Source organism: Cornus florida, unplaced genomic scaffold (genome assembly GCF_030987335.1).
Source record: "Cornus florida cultivar Cherokee Brave unplaced genomic scaffold, ASM3098733v1 CherokeeBrave_3.0.0_Hap2_Chr01, whole genome shotgun sequence".
NCBI lineage: Eukaryota > Viridiplantae > Streptophyta > Magnoliopsida > Cornales > Cornaceae > Cornus > Cornus florida.
The window spans coordinates 86239094-86258152 of record NW_026775571.1 but is presented as its reverse complement, the minus strand read 5'-3'; the positions used below and the strand labels follow the sequence as shown (position 1 = coordinate 86258152).

At 34.5% G+C, this 19059-nt stretch overlaps 1 protein-coding gene across 2 annotated transcripts; it reads left to right on the top strand.

The window, feature by feature from the left end:
- Positions 1-5617: 5617 nt before the first annotated feature.
- LOC132304479 (ras-related protein RABF2a) lies at positions 5618-18812 on the top strand. 2 transcript variants are annotated; one of them, XM_059802182.1, is made up of 7 exons: positions 5618-5911; positions 7079-7156; positions 7253-7420; positions 16047-16095; positions 16452-16529; positions 18121-18210; positions 18420-18812. In XM_059802182.1, the coding sequence occupies exons 1-7, from the start codon at positions 5873-5875 to the stop codon at positions 18518-18520; spliced, it is 603 nt and encodes a 200-aa protein (XP_059658165.1). In that variant the 5' UTR covers positions 5618-5872; the 3' UTR covers positions 18521-18812. The 2 variants fall into 2 exon arrangements, with proteins under 2 accessions (XP_059658165.1, XP_059658158.1); XM_059802175.1 differs by having other exon boundaries at positions 5620-5911; positions 16452-16525; positions 18117-18210.
- The last annotated feature ends 247 nt before the right edge of the window (positions 18813-19059 follow it).

Here is a 19059-nt window from a genome sequence, read left to right as displayed (position 1 = left end):
CTCAAAATTTACATGTGTATAAATTATTTACCTAACTAAAACCACAAACACAAATAAATAATAATAAAATAACTCGATACTATTGAACACATTTCTCTCTCCGGACTTCCGACAAATTTTGGAGTGATAGGTTTCGACTCTCTACATTTACTAGTCTAACTTTTAACAATTCTTACTTTGTAAAAAATAAAAAATAATAAGAGAAAACATGATAAAAATAAAAAATAAAAAATAAAAAAAAAACAACAACGTCTCGTCCAAAAATTTTGTAAAGCCTCTTTTTCATTTGAGTTATAATTAGATAACACGTGAAATTTTTAGGTGGTTCGGGAACATTTGGTTTTGGTCAATCATAAACGTCATGGGGCACTACTCAGCGGCCTAATTGGTAGAGCGCCCCAACTCCCCAAATGAATTTTTATGTGTTCAAATCTCCCCCTCCCCCTAGTTTGTCAAGAAAAAAAAAAAAAATCACCAAATAGAACAGTTTTAAAGCTATATAAAGTATTTAAATGTATCCATTTAATGTAGTTTTTTGGTAATTATTTATTTTATTTTATTTTTTTGTCATCCTTCATCTCTAATTGGACAACTATATAAAGCTACAAAAATAGAGCAGGGACACGTTTGGGTAAATGAAATTGAATCTTACCTAGACATGGGACGAGAGAAGCTTAGGAGTAATAAATAACCCCTGCCTCCCTCCATTTATTTAACAAAATTATTGTAGTACTCTAATTATAATTTAATATTTCTGAAATTCCATTCTAAATGTGCGTTGCATTTCTAAGTCACCTCTCACTCTCTAATTTGAATTGTAATGTCCATTGCTTAATTCAATTTCTAAACTTATATCATTTTTGTAATTTTGCTAAATTCGTATTATTTGTTTAGTCTCCCAAGTAGATGTGAGGAAGTTGTGTAATCGACAAAAAAACGTTTTGAGAAATTTGAAATTGATGGTTGTTAAAACACTTTGAAATTGGGGAGACAGAGAGAGAATGCCAGCAAGAAGAGATATTTTGAGAGATACGAAGCAGAGAAAACCAAGTTTAGGCAATAGAGAGTGTGTTTCAACATTTGGTAGATATAGGCATTCAAAACTATGTATTTGAAAAATATTTTAAAATTTGTTCCTTTTTTAAACTATAATGGATTACATTTGTAAATTTTGAAATAACTTTAAAAAAAATACAACTTTGAGAGATCTGTACCTCATTTATTTTAAGAGTAATATATCAATATATATAATTATATATGGTGAAAAAAAGATTATTTTATTTATTTTGGTAGATTTACACAACATAGTAACATACTTAAAAAGTTAGTTTTAGAGTCTTCCACAATTGTGTAGAAAATTTTAAAATATTAGAGTTCTTATGAACTTATAAATTAAATAATATTTTAGAGGATTATAGAATTTTTGTAAGTATTATAAATATCTCAATAGTTAAATAAAAAGTTTTAGAAAGTATGTTTTAGTGGTTAATAATAACGTATCCTAATCATCGACCATGAAGGAGATGTATATAGAGAATGGAGGTCTCGTTTATAATCATCACGTTAAAATAAAAAACTTGATAGCGAGAGTGTGCTATATAGAAGCTGCACCTTAATCAAGGCAATATACTATGTCCGTTTGTTATTATTACGGCTGATCGAATCACTTTTGTTTAGAAATCGATATAAAGTATTATTATTTTAGGCGATTGAGTATTTTAGAATTCGATATAAAGTATTATTATTTTATGCGATTGAGTAAGTAAATATGAAGGTGATGAGATCCGACGGTGGGTTGTGTCGTGGTAGATAAAAAAGTCTTACCTTGTCATCTTATTAACTAATTATTAAGTAATACGGTTGTGTCTTTCACTTACATTCAAATTATACAGCATTCTTGTATTAATAAATAACATACAAAATAAAATTAATGAATTTTTAAAAATAAAATGTTCTGGAACCATTCCATTTGACTAGGCATCAAATTGGACTTTGATTCGTCAATTGATGTCCATTGGCTTTGACCAGTCGACTAGAAAAAGTTGACGCTTCAATTCATGGCTTGGTTGGAATTTGACCAACTCAGGCTTAGCTTGTTTTATGAAAAATATATATTTTTTCAAATGAATTATCCATTGTTCCCTTTATTCAACATAAATTTATATGATATATAAATGTTAAAAAAAAAAAAACAGTCTTTTTTTTAATTGTTAAACGGGCCTATTGGATAATTCATATGAATTCAGCTAAAGATCTAAATTTCAAAAATAAAATGAAATTTTTGAAAGTTTTTAAAATTTAATCATGATAAGAAAATAAAAGAAAGAAAAAATAAAAGAACAAAGAATGTCTTTAACTAAGAGGATAACAAAATTTTAAGAGGGTAAATTTCACGTTCTTCTCTTGAGGCTTGTCAAATCTCATATGGACCCCACAAACTTTTGTAATTTCATTTACCTCTTTTGAAGTTCCTTGCCTGGCCATTTTGCCCTTCTAATATTTAAAATGTGACCGCAAATATTTCATGGGTAAAACTAAGGATGGCAATGGGATGGGGCAGGGCGGGGCGGGGATCTCATTCCCCATCCCCATAATTGGTGAATTTTTTCACCCCCATCCTTGCTTAAATTTTCATCCCCACCCCATCTCCACCCCTACCCCCATAACCAGCTGAATGTTAAAGTTGTTCCCACATGTTATATATAAATATAAATATATATACACACACCCACACACACCCACACCCACACCCACTTACTTTAACATACATCTAAGGGTATTTTTGTAAACTTATACCATAAACAGGGTGAGGCATGGCGGGTTTGCCCTATCCTCGTCCCCACCCCACCCCCGGTCGGGTTTTCAAAAACTACCCCCGTCCCCATCACCATTTACATAAAAATGATGCCCAAATCCATCATAAACAGGGCGGGACAGAGCTCGCCTGGTTGGGAATTTTTGCCATCCCTAGGCAAAACGATAAAAAATAATCACTGAAAGAAAAGATAATTGAAATTATTAAAAGTAAATGGTCTATATAGAATATTAACAAACCCTAAAAATTGTAAGTAAACTTTAGGGCTAAAATCACAAAACCTCCATTTTGTTTCCAAAAACAATCAACTAACCCCTCAATTAACAAAACTATCATATATCCTCTTCAAGTTTTTTAGAATATATCATAGCACCCACCCAACAGGAGCAAATCCCTTCATTGCCACATGCATCACTTGTTAAATTTAATTGACCAAAATACCCTTATAATGATATAATTACCAAATTGACCTTCTCTACTGTATAAGTGTTTATTCACAGAACTCTCATCTTCTTCTCCATTGTCGCGTTGCTATAGAGGCTCCATGGATTCAGGCGAAGGAGAAGGCACGACGTGGTGACAAGGCAAACAGTGCTGGGTCTTGGGTTCTTTGACTGGTTTCCACGACTTGTGGGTCATCGGTTTGGGTTTGGGCAGGTTTGTCATTGTGGTTGGCTGCTGTGAGGACAAATGATTGGGTGGTTTCGATCTGTAGCGATGGCAGCAATAAATTGAGCATTAGTGAAACTCCGGTCGATAATATTACCTGAAACTGATAGATTGCAAGTAACTTGAACCAATAGGACCAAAAGAAAAAGTCACATGAACCCATTTGCACCCTGTTTGGCCGGTCAACTCCACCACTCTATTTATTCCTCCCCTCTCTATAGATTAAACACCATGAAAGAGGCAATCTCTTACTAGACATGGATACAAATTCCCTCACAAAATATCAACTTGAATGAATAGTTTGATCATTTCGCAACAGGGCAGTTTAGAAATTAAAAAAAAAAATCTATAATAAATTTTCATATCCACGTCATTTCATAAAACTCCATTAATTTGAAAAACTTGAATTTAACTCCACCTTTTTAAAATTTAACCACCAAAACACAAATTTTTTTTAGAATTATCCCATTTACATATGTGTATACAATCCTATATATATAAGGTAAACAATTATGACTTTGTTTATCTTTAAGAGACACTTAAAGATACTATATATATATATATATATATATATATATAGTCACCTGCTATATATGCACAGCTGGTTATGGACAATGTTCTGCATTGGCCATTGCCAATTCTATACACGGAATGAATTAATGTGGTGTTATTGTCAGTCACTCACTTGCTGCCTTGTTTAATTCATATTTTTGAAATAAATTAAAATTTGAACTAACTTCCCAAATTAACATTAAATTAAAGGCATAAACGTCATTTTAAAAATATAAATTTGAGTTTTAAAATAATAATATAATATGGAGGTCAATTTAATCATTTAACTCTCACTTAACCAGTCACAGAATTTGGGCGCCATGATAATTTTTGTTAATTAAGAGAGTTTTTTTAATAATTGAGGAGATTATATGTCGTTTTTGTAAACATGAGAGTTTTATAATTTTAACTTTAAAATTTATACAATTTATGTAAATGTACTACCTCACTTTATCACCGCAATCACCATACCTCTTGTTTTAATCATCAAAGCAAAAGTTCCACAATGAAATACTGTATATTATTATTTTAAAGTTTTTTATATCGTGTTCACGATAATTTTATTACAATATATATATATATATATATATATGGGAATTTCAAATTAAATATGTAATTTCTTTTCTGATTAAGAATCAAATCTTTTTTTTTTTCGGAAGGTAATCAAATCCTATTTTCTACAAGAAAAAGGTCCAATGGTTCAAACCGAACTATTATCAGGGAAGGGGTGTGGTTTGATTTGAACTGTTCTAAAAGTAGACATCCTAGTCCTATAACTCAGTCTTTCTGGATAGTTGAAACTGAACGATTCGAGCCGTTTTAAAAGTAAAATCCTCAATAAGTCCTAAATCACCTTTAGAAATTTCTTGAACCATATGGATTTGGGTCAGGATCCATTTTTGGTGAAATTGAACCACAGGTCTATGGGATTCCATCTGAACCATCCAGAAACTAAAAATAAATTTGAAATTGAAAATTTTAATTTAAATCCAAATTCATGCCAGTGATGGAAATTTTTAGTGTCTTATTGATTTTAGGACTGCAAATGGAGTGACTCGAGTCAAGTCAAGCTTGAATTTTTTTAGATCTGTCTCGTTCATTTATGGGTTCAACTCGGGCTTGGTTAATCATTATTTTAAAAAGTCGGCTCAAACTCAACTTGCTTATTAGTTATTAACAAAGTAATTCGAACTCGAATTCAAAACTGTTTTGATTTGTTCATAAACTTACACAAACTTATGTTATGAATATGTTTACATCATTACATTTATGTACATGTTCACGAAGCCAAAATGAGATTTAGTTCACAATCATCCACGAATCCAGCCCCATTTGTTAATTAATTAATTGATTCATTCATGGCCCAAATTGACATTGCACTTTATTATAATAATAATTATTTTTTGTTTAATTTTAAATTTTTAATATGCCCAATCAGATGGTTTAAAACACATTTATCTTTGCTTAGTAAGATCACTTTTTTTGGAGAGCCCACAACATAACATTAATCAATTGAGTTGACGCCATCCACGGTTGATGCCAGCTGCTAATAAGGCAAACTATAAACAGGAGGAAGCTTTTTCTGGCCTCAATAATAAATTCGACAGGAATATTCAATCGCTTTCGTGTGTTTTGGGCGTTCTTTCTTAGGGAGGTAGAGAGAGAGAGAGAGAGACGGAGGGGGGTTGGTCGCATATCCCTTTTGCCTTCTTCGTCTTGCGTCTAAGTGATAAACCTCTCTCATCTCTTGACATCCGAAACCTCATTAAACAAGCCCTTTGATCTCCACATAATTTATATTTTCTAATCTTTGTTTGTATTGAACCGATCACTGCCATGGCCACCAGTGGAAACAAAAACACCAATGCCAAATTGGTGGGTATTTTTTGTTTTTATTGTTTTCATGTTCAATTTTGTTTCATTTTGTGGTTTATATATATATATATATATATTGTTCATGCAAATTATGTTGTGGGCCTGTTTTAATTTGGTAGATTTTGATATTTGGGGCTGCAAATTTGTTCTGTATGCTATATTTTGCTTTGTTTGTTGCCAATTGTAGATTTTTTTGTTGAATTTTTAATAATTCTGTTATGAAATTATGATCGTGGTATCATATTGTTCTTCCCCACACAACTATTCCCCCAATTTGATAACTTATGTAGGATTCTGTTTTGGTTTGATCATATCATGAGTTTATTTAGTTGTTGTAATCTAGATGTGGGTTTTCCGGTTATGTTAGAAGATTATTTTTGTTCATTGTTTTGTCCGTAGAATTTTAGCCAAAGGATGTTTTCTTTTTATATGGGTTTGGAGTTATTAGTTTCACTATATATGTTCTTCTTTAAGAATTCTGACATTTTAGTTTTTGATGGCAGGATCATATTTAATTATTTAATATTGAGTTTAATATGTGGCTCTATTGATTAAGAGCAATGAGCATAATGAGATTTAATATGTGACTGTTGATTAATAGCATCATGACCTTCAGGAAAAAAAGTCAGTTTTTTTGCACTTTCCAATCTATTGATCCGGGTTCCGTTTTGTTCTTAAGATATTGCCTTTTCAACTTATTATGGTTGCACCATTGCTTGGCCCATCTTAAGTTTTTCATAGGTAGATCACTTTTTTATGAATTTCTGCTGGATTTTTAGTTTCTCAATTCAATTCTGTTACTAAATTCAGTTTCATGATTTTGGACTCAAACTGATTTCCCTTTTACATCCCTTTAAATCACTCTCATATGTTTTTATTTTTTTATTTTATTATGGTTTTAGTGTATTATTAGCTTATAATCCATTTTAAAATATGTCATGGGTATATTTTTATTATTTTTTTCCCTAACTAGACTCATGTCCTCGCTTCTTTAGATAATTTTTTTAGTGTGGCTCTTCGATCAACTAAGTTCTCAATTGTGGTAGTAATTACTTTCCCAGTGCCCCTCCTTTCTTACATTTGTTCCCAAACTTTGCCTCTGGTTACTCTCCTTTAGATGAATGTATTTACTAATTTGTCAAATTCGATGTTTCATTCATGTTTCAGGTGCTTCTTGGGGATGTTGGAGCTGGAAAATCTAGTCTGGTGTTGCGTTTTGTCAAAGGGCAGTTTGTTGAATTTCAGGTTGGTCTTATCATGGATCTCAAGGGTAATAAATATTATCACTTCGGATCTTCCTTTCTGATTCTGGGGCTTGACTTTTGCTTAATGATGTTGTAGGAATCAACTATAGGTGCTGCCTTTTTCTCACAAACATTGGCCGTAAATGATGCAACCATAAAATTTGAAATATGGGATACAGCAGGTCAAGAGAGATACCATAGCTTAGCTCCGATGTACTACAGAGGAGCCGCAGCTGCAATAGTTGTCTATGATATAACAAATCAGGTAAGCACATGCTCACAAGCACCAAGTGTTGTTTCTTCTTTTTCTATAAGAAAAGGCATTAGAACCTTTTGAAGCTTGAGGTGTAAGCCTCGTGCTATCCAAATTTCAAATTGTGAGACATGAATAGATAATATATACATGTCATGTAGATGATAATGCTTATGTACAATTCTTTAATGCTATATAATTACAAAAAGAAATAAATTCTGGATTTAATTCAATTGAATAAATATTTATGAATTATGATAGTAGAAAAACCTTGCAAATATGTCATAAACATCATTTTTTAGAAGTCTTCCAATGTCTTTATGACTGGTACTAGTAAACAAGTACCAGTTAAAAAGAGAGTATATTATATGGTCCATGAGTGAAATATTCGAGATCGACGGACCTTAATCATATTCAATGTAGGCCTCAATTTTTTTAGTAGTGGAAGTTTTAGAGCGTCATGTGAACCTGTGTGCAAGTCTCACTAGCATTTGGAATATATTAACGTTTGTGTGTTGCTTCTGCAAATCCAGGCATGAATATACATATAATGGTAACTTCCCCTCCCCCCCACCCCCCCAATTCGAGATCGATGGACCTTAATCATATTCAATGTAGGCCTCAATGTTTTTAGTAGTGGAAGTTTTAGAGCGTCATGTGAACCTGTGTGCAAGTCTCACTATAATGGTAACTTGGTCAAGGCTTATGCTTTCAATCGATTATTTGCTAGTATTTTCATAGATGCTCTTACTTCAGTTTTTGATATTTCAGTCAGATTTTTCGTAAAGGAAGCTTAGGATCAGTGGGTGTCTTAATTAAATCCTCTATTTTTATGCATGGCTTGTGGAACTAGGTTCTGCTTACAGAAGTGTCTTGTGAGTTATGATACAATTACTACTGACTCCTAACTCTTTGTGAACAATTATTCTGTTGGTGTCAAGTCAAGGCCTATAGGCAAATTGTACATATTTATAAACCTATCACCAATTCCGTTATCATTAACGATTTCACTCCAGGACAAGATTTTCCAAAGAAAATGTCGTGCCATCCCCTACCGTGCTATTTTCATACCACCACTGGTGCTTGGTCCTCACATGAGAGGTTTTTAAAATCAGAATCCAACATTCTTTGGATCAGATTGAGAATCACAAGTCTACAAAACGTGGAAACTAATGCCTATGAATATTAGTTTACTGTATTTCTATTAAATTGTAAAATAGATGTTAGGAAACCACGAAAAATCCCTAAATAATATTTTTAATCTAAAAATACCATGAAATATTCTTCCATCTAGAAAAATTGTAAAGGTAAAAATTTAACTGGGTTAGGGAGGTTAGCCATTGGAGACGAGGCTTGTGATTGACATTGGGGAAGATCAGAAAGTCAAAAGCTAAGAAGCATGGACACGAATACGGGACAAGGATACGACATGACACCGACACGGCGACACGGCAAATCTAAAAAAATTAGGACACGGACACGGCGAATAGTGTATATATATGTGTGTGTGTGTGTGTGTATATATATATATATATATATGATGTGGTACTTTAAAAATTACTGAGTGTTACTATTTTTCATCAACCTCACAATGAAAAAAAAACGCAAATCATAACTCGTAACTAATAAACTATAAAAGAACAATGTTGCAGAGTTATAAAACCAAATAAAAAACAAGACATTAGAATAATAATTAGTATCATTTAATCATCATTGCAACTTTACTCCAAATACAAAAGCATAGACAGAAAGGACTATTAACATTCATGACTGTTTAACATTCAGGACTTTACTGTTAGCACTTAACATTCACAAAAACCTAAAGGCTAGTCCCCAAAAAAGATACAAAAATAAGTCAGTGTACTATCATCTATTCCCATCCATCATTTGACCTAGGACTTTTACCATTTACAATACCAAAAGGGTAGTACAAAACAAAAAAAAAGAACATATCAGCATTCAAAAAAAAAACTTCCAGAAGTGTCCGTGTCCGCAGAGTATCCATGCCGTGTCCGAAAATTAAAAAAAAAAAAAAAATTCCAGACACGTTTTTTTAGCGTGTCTGACACGTGTTGGGGCGTGTCCGACGCGTGTCCGTGTCCGACGCGTGTCGGACACGGATTCTTCGCCCATTTTGGAGTGTCCGTGCTTCCTAGGTCAAAAGGCATTGGTGCAAAGTACTGGGAAGTCAGTGTCGTGAAGATTGTGATGAGTTTGGATGATTCTGAGATTGAAGCTGGTCATGGTGGTAGCATTTGGATGGAAAGTCGAGTGTGGCTGATAGCACCTTGAAGCTTGGAAACTTTGTTCACCAACTGTGGTAAGTGCGTAAGAAAAGAGCGGACTTTGATGGTGAAGACGTGATAGCAATTAACGTTGAATCAATGATAATCCCATTAAGTAGTACTTGCAGGTGGTGGCAAGACGTTTTGAGTATGTGAAGATGGTGGTGGCTATGTTATTGATGATGACTGCAGCTTGGGAATGAGCTGAGCAGAACAAAGGAGGTGTGAGTGTGCGACCTAATATGGAGATTAGTATATTGGTAGTCTCTAAAGCAGCCCAGGAGGGGTGCCGTATCCATGTTGGACACGTGTCTGACACTCTATAAAATTTTCCTTTTTTAAATTACAAAAAAAAAGATGATGAAGATGATATATATATACATGTATGTGTGTATGCGCGTGGGTGTGCATTCATTCACAGAGATGTATATAGTGAGATAAGAGAGATGGATCAAAATATGTGACGAGATGGAGGGGATGAGAGAGATGTGCGACTGGGAGAGAGAGAGGAGCGAGAGTCTTGAATCAAAGAGAGAGGTGAAGAGATGGAGGAGATGAGAGAGAGGTCCAGCTGGAAGAGAGAGAGTCGTGAATGAAGTGGGAAAGAGAGAGAGGAGATAAGATTTCAATCTTTTTTTTTTTTCCAAGATGTTTGGTCACAAGGTTAAAAAGTGTGCGTTTTGATGCAAAAAGATATATAATTTTTGTTTGTATTTTAATGGAATTTGGGCTTGTGTACTTTTATGTTTTTCAAGAAAAGTATGAGCTTTCTGGTGGGACTAATTTAACATTGCAAATAATGCAAAAAAAAAAAAAAAAAAAACAGTTATTATATGATGTATGTCATATAATATGACATCATATAACTGTTAATAAGCTACCCTATCCAAATGAATACATGGCAAAAGAGTGTCACAGGATAATTAGGGGAAAAAAATCAGAGATGCAAAAAGGAAACAAGAAGTGGCAAATAAGTGGAAGATTTGGGAATTTGTTGAATAGGAAAAAGGGAAAAAATTTGTGACTACAGAGTAAAGTAGAGCTAGGGAACCTGTTAAAAAGAAAAGGAAAGAATAATAAATAAATAAATAAGGACAAAATATGAGAGTGAAAGAATTGGGTTGGTTGAAAGAAAAGGAACTCTGTTAGAGAAAAAAGAAAGGTGATTTTTGTGTGGATGGCCGATGACGGAAAAAAAAAGGGGAAGATAATCTAGGGTTTGAGGTGGAGAAGAAGAAGAGGAGGAGAAAAAGAAGAGTAGAGTATATATACATAACTTGGACAGTTCTAGTTCCCATCATCACAACATGGTTTTTCTGCTAAAATAGATTTTTCCCCATGGCCTTCATTGGCTGAAGAAGAGAGTGGCGGTGATGTATTGCTAGACTTTATTTGTCTATGAACAAGAGTGCAATGTGCTTTGCAAATTTATATCTTAAGAAGAGTAGCAATTTTGTGCAGTGAAGGCTACTGTATGATGATGTGGAACAAATATCAGTTGGGTAGTAAATAAATATGTGAAAAAAATGGTAAAAGGAATTAGAGGCACTGGAAAAGTAAAAACAATAAAAGTATTAAAAGAGGCAGTAAAAGTAATAAAAGCAGCAGTAAAAACATAAGAGAGGCGGTAAAAGTAATAGAAGAGACCGTAAAAGTATTTAAAGAGGCAGTAAAGTAATAAAAGAAGTTTCAGTTAAAACCCAATGGTGCAGTAAACTGAAAAGAAGAGACTTAAGTCAGGCATGCCTTTATCACGCCTGACGCTTCATGCGCCTCACAAAAAGGCACATGTGACTTTGTAGAGTTGCTTCGCCTGAGCAATACTCTTGTGCCTGGTGAACCTTTAACAACTATGCGTTTCCATGTCCTATATATATATATTTATATTTTTGAATTTTCCGCATCGCCGTGTCCATGCATGTCGTACACGTGTTTCGTGTCCGTGCTTCACAGTTGGTAGGGCTTTCAAAGGCTTGAGATAGATTGATAAATAGACAGAGAGACAAACAAATAGAGGGGCTGTTTCGTCCAAATGCCTTCCTGGCAGTGAGTGTCTTCTTAAAAGTTGGATTTTCTAGATATAAAATTTTAGAAATATTTTTGTCGCGTTCTGAATTGAAACTCTTTTACGAACTCAGTTGATAATTTGTGGTAGTTAGTGAGATACTAGCTATGAAGCACGGATATGACATGTGCCACAGTGATATGGCAATTTTTTTTAAAAAAAAAAAGACACGAACATGGCAAGGACACGGCAGTAAAATAATAATAATGTAATTTCTTATTATATATAAAAATTTAATTTTTGCTCAATTTCAAATCTATATTCATAAACATAACCCATTTAAGTTAGGTCCACTAGATAGCCTATACTTCTCTTAAATAACATAAAAGTCCATAGGCCTAAATTTCATTAAAATACAAACAAAATATTATCGTTATATCCAAAAGCACAATTCTTATCCTTGTGACCAAACATCTTGAAAAGAAAATAAAATTGAAATCTTATCCCTTCTTTTCCTCACTTCATTCACGACTCCTAGACTCTCTCTTCTTGCTTTCCAGCCAGACCCTTCTCTCATCTCCTCCGTCTCTTCATCTCTCTCTTCCTTACTCTATCTTTCATTCATAGCTCTTGTTGCTCTCTCTTCTAGCCATTCATCTCTTCCATCCCCTCCATGTCATCTCTTCACATATTTAGCTCTATCTCTAATCTCTCTTTATACATCTATCTTTGGATGAATACAAACATTTATATATCATCTTCATCTCTCTCTCTCTCTTGTAAAAAAAAAACTCCAAACCGCCGTGTCCCTTTGGCGTGTCGCGGTGTATCCTCCTATGTGTCCAACCTATAAAAAAAGGTACACTTCTTCAGAGTGTCGGACACATGTCTGACCGCACCCCTCCTCGGCGCTTTAGAGGATAATAGTTTGGTTGAGGTTGGGAGGTACAGTAGGTTATCTTCATGATGGATACTTGTATCTCTTCTTGTCAAAAGTGTTTATTCAAAAATTGTTAGAATGGAAGTTCTTATATCAGTAAATAACATGCACAGTATTTTGGAAGTGTGATTACTAATAAAAATTTTGTTTTGTTTTGCAAGAAGTGAGTTACGGGTTCTTGCCAACTGGGTTTTATACACTTGGGGATGGTGCATGGTTTTGGGGAGTTTGGGATTTGGTGAGAGTTGAGATGGTCTAGAGAGAGAGAGAGATAGAGAGAGGCTGGCAATGATTTGCCCTGGGAGTGTGCTATCTAGACCGAGGGACACAAAGGCTTCAAGTGTAATGCAGTTAGAGCTGACTTATTTGCCCAACGATGCAAACTAGCCTGTATTTATAGTTATAGTGTCTGGTAGCCAACTTGCAACAATAGGGTTGTAATCGGATTGAGTCGAGCCGACCTATGGGATGTTCAAGTTCACCTTGCCAAACTCTTGGAAGGGTTCGAGCGAGCTTAGCATGGACAGGTTCGAGCTCGGCTTAGCAGGCAGTATTCACGGAAAGCTCAAGCTCGGTTTGAAGCTTGTTTATAATGACATATTATATTTGTGTATATGTGTCTGTATTATGCGATCACATATATTATATACACACATAAACACATATTCATGCATGTATGCACACATCTATGGATACCAGGAGGTAATCAGTGGCAATTGTCATTCCATCGTGATGCCACTGAAAATTTTCGTCCTTCAATTGGTGATGCAATGGAACTCCATGGGATGCCACTGTAACCAAAATGCTTCCATCTCTTACTTACAAAGGGGAAGACAACATTGATACATTTATAGAGAGGGGGGACTGTAGCTAGAGAGAGATAAGAGAGACGGTAGAGGGGCGTGAATTTGTTGTGAGCAACGGGGACGCAACTTGGAGAGAGTGTAGGGTTAGGGTTTGGTTAAACATTATTATGGGCTTTATAATTTTATTGGTCTTACTTGGGATAATAGAGCTCTGCTTATTATGTGCTTTATAATTTTATGGGACTTATTTGGGCTAACAGTATAGGATATTGTTTTGGGCTAAACTTATGTATAAACCAAATTGGGCCTTAATATATCTTGAAAACTAATTTGATTGTATATAGGTGCTGCTCAATATAAGGGGAGGCCTAAGGCAAAACTTCTGGAAGAGGATATTCATGTAGTAAAATAGTTAATATTAATTAATTGTCTATATTAAAAAAGAATATATTTATAAACCATTATTCTTGCTTCTTGAGATACAACATCACTACTTTTGCTGAAAAACTTGGTTGTATATTTCCTAGATTTTTTATCTATTTTTTGTTTTGGTAATTTTTTTGTAGTACTTAAAGTTTGAAGTGTGGGTAGTTTTTCTCAGCTGCTTGAGATGAAATATAGCCAAGGTATATCTTTTTTATTAGAGGTTGAATCGATCATCAGAAGAAGAATTAGGCCAATCCAAATATCCAATCCTTCCTGACTTGGCAGACTCCCTCAAAGACTCCCCCACTGTTTATCATTACAAAACTCTTTTTTTTTTTTTTTTTTTTTTTCTTTCTTTTTAATGGAATTATTTACCTTATTTCTACAATGGTAGAACCAGGCTTATTTCTAGTGCTGTTGAAAGTTTTTGAATTTATTATAAATTCCTCAACTCATTTATAACTTTAATTTTTTTTATTAATTTTAGAATGCAAGATTGTCTTACCAAGGAAAGATAAAGATAATTATCAAATCTGCTTGATCACATCAAGAACAGGAGGAGAGTTTAGAAGAATACAGAAAGACATGAAATTGATTGATATAATTGAGCTGAGTCTAGAAAATTAGAAAAATGTGTAAGAATAGAAAATTTTGGTGGAGATTCTTAACTTTAGAACTGCTAAAGTGGGCGTGGTGGACCCTTCTTTAGAGACTATAGGTTGAGGGGCCTTAGGCAACCGCCTAATTGGCCTAATGGTTGAGCTGGCACTGATTGTATTACATTTATATAAATACATGCATAATGGCGATGTTCACGAGATCATTCATGAACTTTGCTCACAAAACATGTTCACGAAGTAACAAGCCGAGCTCAAGGTTGCTTGAGCTTAGAAATCATGTTTGAGCTTGGTTCATTTATCAAATAAAGGACGCGAGCTGAGCCTGGGCTGTTTGCAGACAACTTGGTTCATTTACAGCTTTACTTGCAAGGGTTGAATGGATATGTGGCTGAGTGAAATAGCAACCCGGAATTGACAACTTGTCGTGGAGTAAAAAAGCCTCCTGGACTTGCCAACAAGCAAGTTTAAGCCTAGCTGTTGGGCATTGCAAATCACGTAGGCATGCTAGAGATGTTATTGTGCCGAGTGTGTGTAACTCGACTCATGTCACAAACAAAATTTCTGTGCTGTGTGTCAAACTCAACTCACATCACAGATAAATTATTTCTTCCTCGAGTATAGAATGATTTCTCTTTCCAAGGCTAGCCAAGAGGCAACCTTTAGCCCTTGAGGCCATAAGGGCTGGGTCAGATCTTTCACCTCTGCTCATCCCCCCAACTCTAACCAACACGCCTTGGAAGGATTCAATAGGTTCACAATGCAACATTGGTTCTTAATGCAGAGGCATGCAAGCTCTAAAAGCTCCCTTGGACCTGCTTATGACACAGGCAGGCAACAACGCATCTTACTGTGTCTGCTATGGGAATGGATTTGTAGAGGGTTGAGGTGATGCATCTCTATCCTGCCCTCAGTGTGGAGGTTCATTTCCAAACATTGTTTTCACTGAATTCGCTCAAGGGACTGACACCGTGCACCTTGAGAAGGTGGCCAGTGAGCGGCAACTATGCATTAGGAGGACATTGTGCAATGAGGCTGAAGGAGGGAGGGTGACACTTGGTAATTCTGGTGGAGCCACACATTAGTGCGTTTTGAATTCACTTGTCCAGGGCGGTGCTATTCAAATATCATAATGCAGATCGTCTGCCATAATATAGGTTGGAAGTTTTGAAGTTCTTTCTTACAAGGTTACGATGTTGTACCATTGTCAATTAAGTTTTGTTGGCGGTCTTTGAACAACACGAATTGTCCTGTGGCAAAAAACAATCAGGGGCTCTTTGTTGTCAGAAATTTATATTACTGTAATAGATCTTGTTTGTATGTGAGTATAAATCTTTTTTATTGTGCATCTTGACGCCTTTTCAGTATTGTCGGTTAGTTTTCTATTTCCTATATGTTATAAGTTTGGTTTGTGTATTCACTTGTCGATTTATAATCTTCTTGGGTCCTTAATTGAAGTGTAAACATTATATTTTGCTATTCTAAGTTATATATTGTCATCAGGCAATTTGGACAAAATTCTAATATTTTATGTATTGTTATTATTGTTCTTTTTGCAGGCCTCATTTGATCGGGCAAAAAAGTGGGTTCATGAGCTTCAATCACAAGGTAGCATTCTGCATCTCAAATTGGTTCTAGCTATCTACTTTCTTTCTTTTCTTTTTTTCCTCTCTCTCTCTCTCTTTCCCACAAGATTTTTCTCTATTTGTTCTTATATAAAGTCTATACACGGTGACATCTGCCTGACCTATTTGTGAAGTTTTTATTCCTTGAATGGGAATATTGTGGTCATGCAAATGAGGATTTTAGGTGTGATGATCATTTAGGCTCCTCATTGTAGTTGAAACATTTATTTTGTTTAATGCTACACATTCATTTTATTGTTTGTACTTATTACTGTGGTATCAAATGATTTAGTGGCTTCCATATTACTAAGTTATCTTTGCTCATTTCTCTGGCATAAGGTAACTCAAACATGGTTGTGGCACTTGCTGGTAATAAAGCCGATTTGCTTGACGCAAGAAAGGTGGCAATGGAGGCAAGTATATGTATTTTTCGCTTTTCATACTACTAACTGGTTGTATTGTTACATATTTGCTTTGAATTTATTGCAAGAAAAATATCAACTAATATAAAATAAAGCATCGTGTTGCAATCAAAAGAATTCTAGAAATTTAGCAAAAAGTAATTACATAGAACCTTCTGCAATTGGATTAAATGAAATAGGATTGGAGTAATCTATAGATGGAGAGAAACTTAAGCCTCTCCCGTCTGGTAGGAAAAATCATCTAAATTACTGTGAGGCAACAACAGCAATGTTGGTAACACAACTAACTACACATGCTTTAGTTTCTGTTGGACAAAAATCCTAAAAAAAGGTTCCGGTATCTCTCTATAAAGGAAGGGTTTTTCCCGAAGTGGAGAGAAAGTGATGTTGTATTTCATGCCTCACTCATCCAAAAGTAAGTTTTACTGAAATGTACTCATTCCCAGCACCTAATATTGAAAAAATAGGCTGAATGAATATTCTCCATATATGTCATTGTGAAACGAGGCAGATTTGTATTGGATTTACAATGATTTTCTATGTTGATTGGAAGAGAACTCCAATATTCATACAAGGTTATAGACCTTTTTTGAGTATTGATGTAGAACTACTTGTACGGTTTCTAATTAGCAATCCGATACTTCTTCATGTATTTGCTATGTCTTTTATTCATAAGGTGCATCATTAAATCATGTATGTATTTTCTTCCAATCATATATGTTACTGTGAAACAATGCAGATTTGTATTGAATTTACCATGATCTTCTATGTTGATTGGAAGAGAACTCCAATATTCATATAAGGGGATAGACCTCTTTTGAGAATTAATGATGAACTTCTTTTATATTTTATAACTAACATTCCGATACTTCTTCTTGAATTTGCTATGTCTTTCATTCATAAGGTGCTCTATTAAATAATTTTGACACCCAACTCACCAAAATGTTGAAGGAATTCTAATTATGCCCTACAACTTCCACTGAGTAAACTTGGCCCAGAGTTATTGTGTGTTATTCAATGAGATTGGAATCACAGATGATAGCACAGAAGTTTGTGAGTTAATAGAAGTGCAGGGTGTGAAATTATTGGACTGTTTCCATAGTCACTTTTGTTTATGTTATGCATATTGTTTTTGTGCTCGGACTAGTTATTGAACTTTACACAGCTAAGTTTTTACTTTTCATCAATGATCTCTTATCTTGATTGTTGCTAAAAGGTGAATAATTCATTTTAATATAACATGATTGTCTTCTGATAATAATAATATACTTGCATTAATAATATACTGAAGTATTTGTCATTATAATCACTAGTGCAGAGAGTAAACAATGAAGTGCACTAGTGGTATACCACGATTGTCTTCTAATAGGAGAAATATTAAGGCAAACAAATAATTTAGGTTGCTATTATTTTTTTGTAGAGAGTACATCTAGAAAGAGAACTCTTGTTGCAGGTGTTTGCAGCTCAAGGTGGAATGGGAGTTGAGGGTTTAGGGTTGATATGCCATGTTAGAAGTTTGCTGGTTTCTTTAATCAGTAGGGCATTTGTTCATAACTTCATATGATTTCCATTTTTGCTGCAGGAAGCACAAGTATATGCACAGGAGAATGGTCTTTTCTTCATGGAAACCTCTGCAAAAACGGCAAGCAATGTCAATGACATTTTCTATGAACTAGGTAAGAATGACAATCTTCATTCAATTATTTCAATGAACAACAATCCTGTGCAGAAGGAAATTTATTGGTATTGACCTTAAGCGAATACCATCCAACCATATTATAGGCAGAAACATCATGTTCCTATAATAGATTGCTTTACTTTTTATATGGATACCTAAAACTCTCTCCGTGAATATTTTCTAATTATCTGTTTATGTGCGATACAGCAAAGAGACTACCTCGAGTTCAGCCAGCACAGAACCCATCGGGAATGGTTCTTATGGATAGACCAGCGGAGAGGGCAGCAAGTACATCATGTTGCTCTTGAAGTTATTCGGTATTCTCTAACCGCTTCCTACCTGTATCTTCTTCCTAGCTCTTGTTATGAACACAAGGAATTATCGCTTGGTTCCCTAGTCTCTGTACCATTCCTCCAGAACTGTACAGAATGATGATCTAGATTGTTAATTTCCGAGCAGTGAATGGTGTTTGATATCAGCTACTTCTCATGTAATGAAAATGGTTTGACATGCTTTTTGGTTGTGCTGTGGACTCGATATGAAGAAATAAAACCTTGTTGGGTACAGATTGTGATGAATGCATTTTGAATTTTATATGAATTTGACAGGTCCAGACTTGACCAACTTTAGTATTGTATGCGCCATGCATATCCTTCAAAAAGAACAATATTTACATGAAAGAATTATCCCTTCCTTACCATTAATGTGTCATAATGTTTAATTTTATTGTGTTTATGTTTGCGTGTTAATAATGTGTTTAGTTCTTAAAGAGTCTTTGAGGCATGTATGGGAATGATTTGGGCTACAGAAAAATCAATTTGCTAGTAGCAAATTAGAGTTCATGAAG

Excerpts from the sequence above, each read along its gene's own strand:
- LOC132304479 (XM_059802182.1), top strand. The coding sequence starts at position 5,873 with ATGGCCACCAGTGGAAACAAAAACACCAATGCCAAATTG. Across the intron at positions 7,157-7,252 it reads GGCAGTTTGTTGAATTTCAG|GAATCAACTATAGGTGCTGC; the intron begins GTTGGTCTTATC and ends ATGATGTTGTAG. Across the intron at positions 18,211-18,419 it reads TGACATTTTCTATGAACTAG|CAAAGAGACTACCTCGAGTT; the intron begins GTAAGAATGACA and ends TGTGCGATACAG.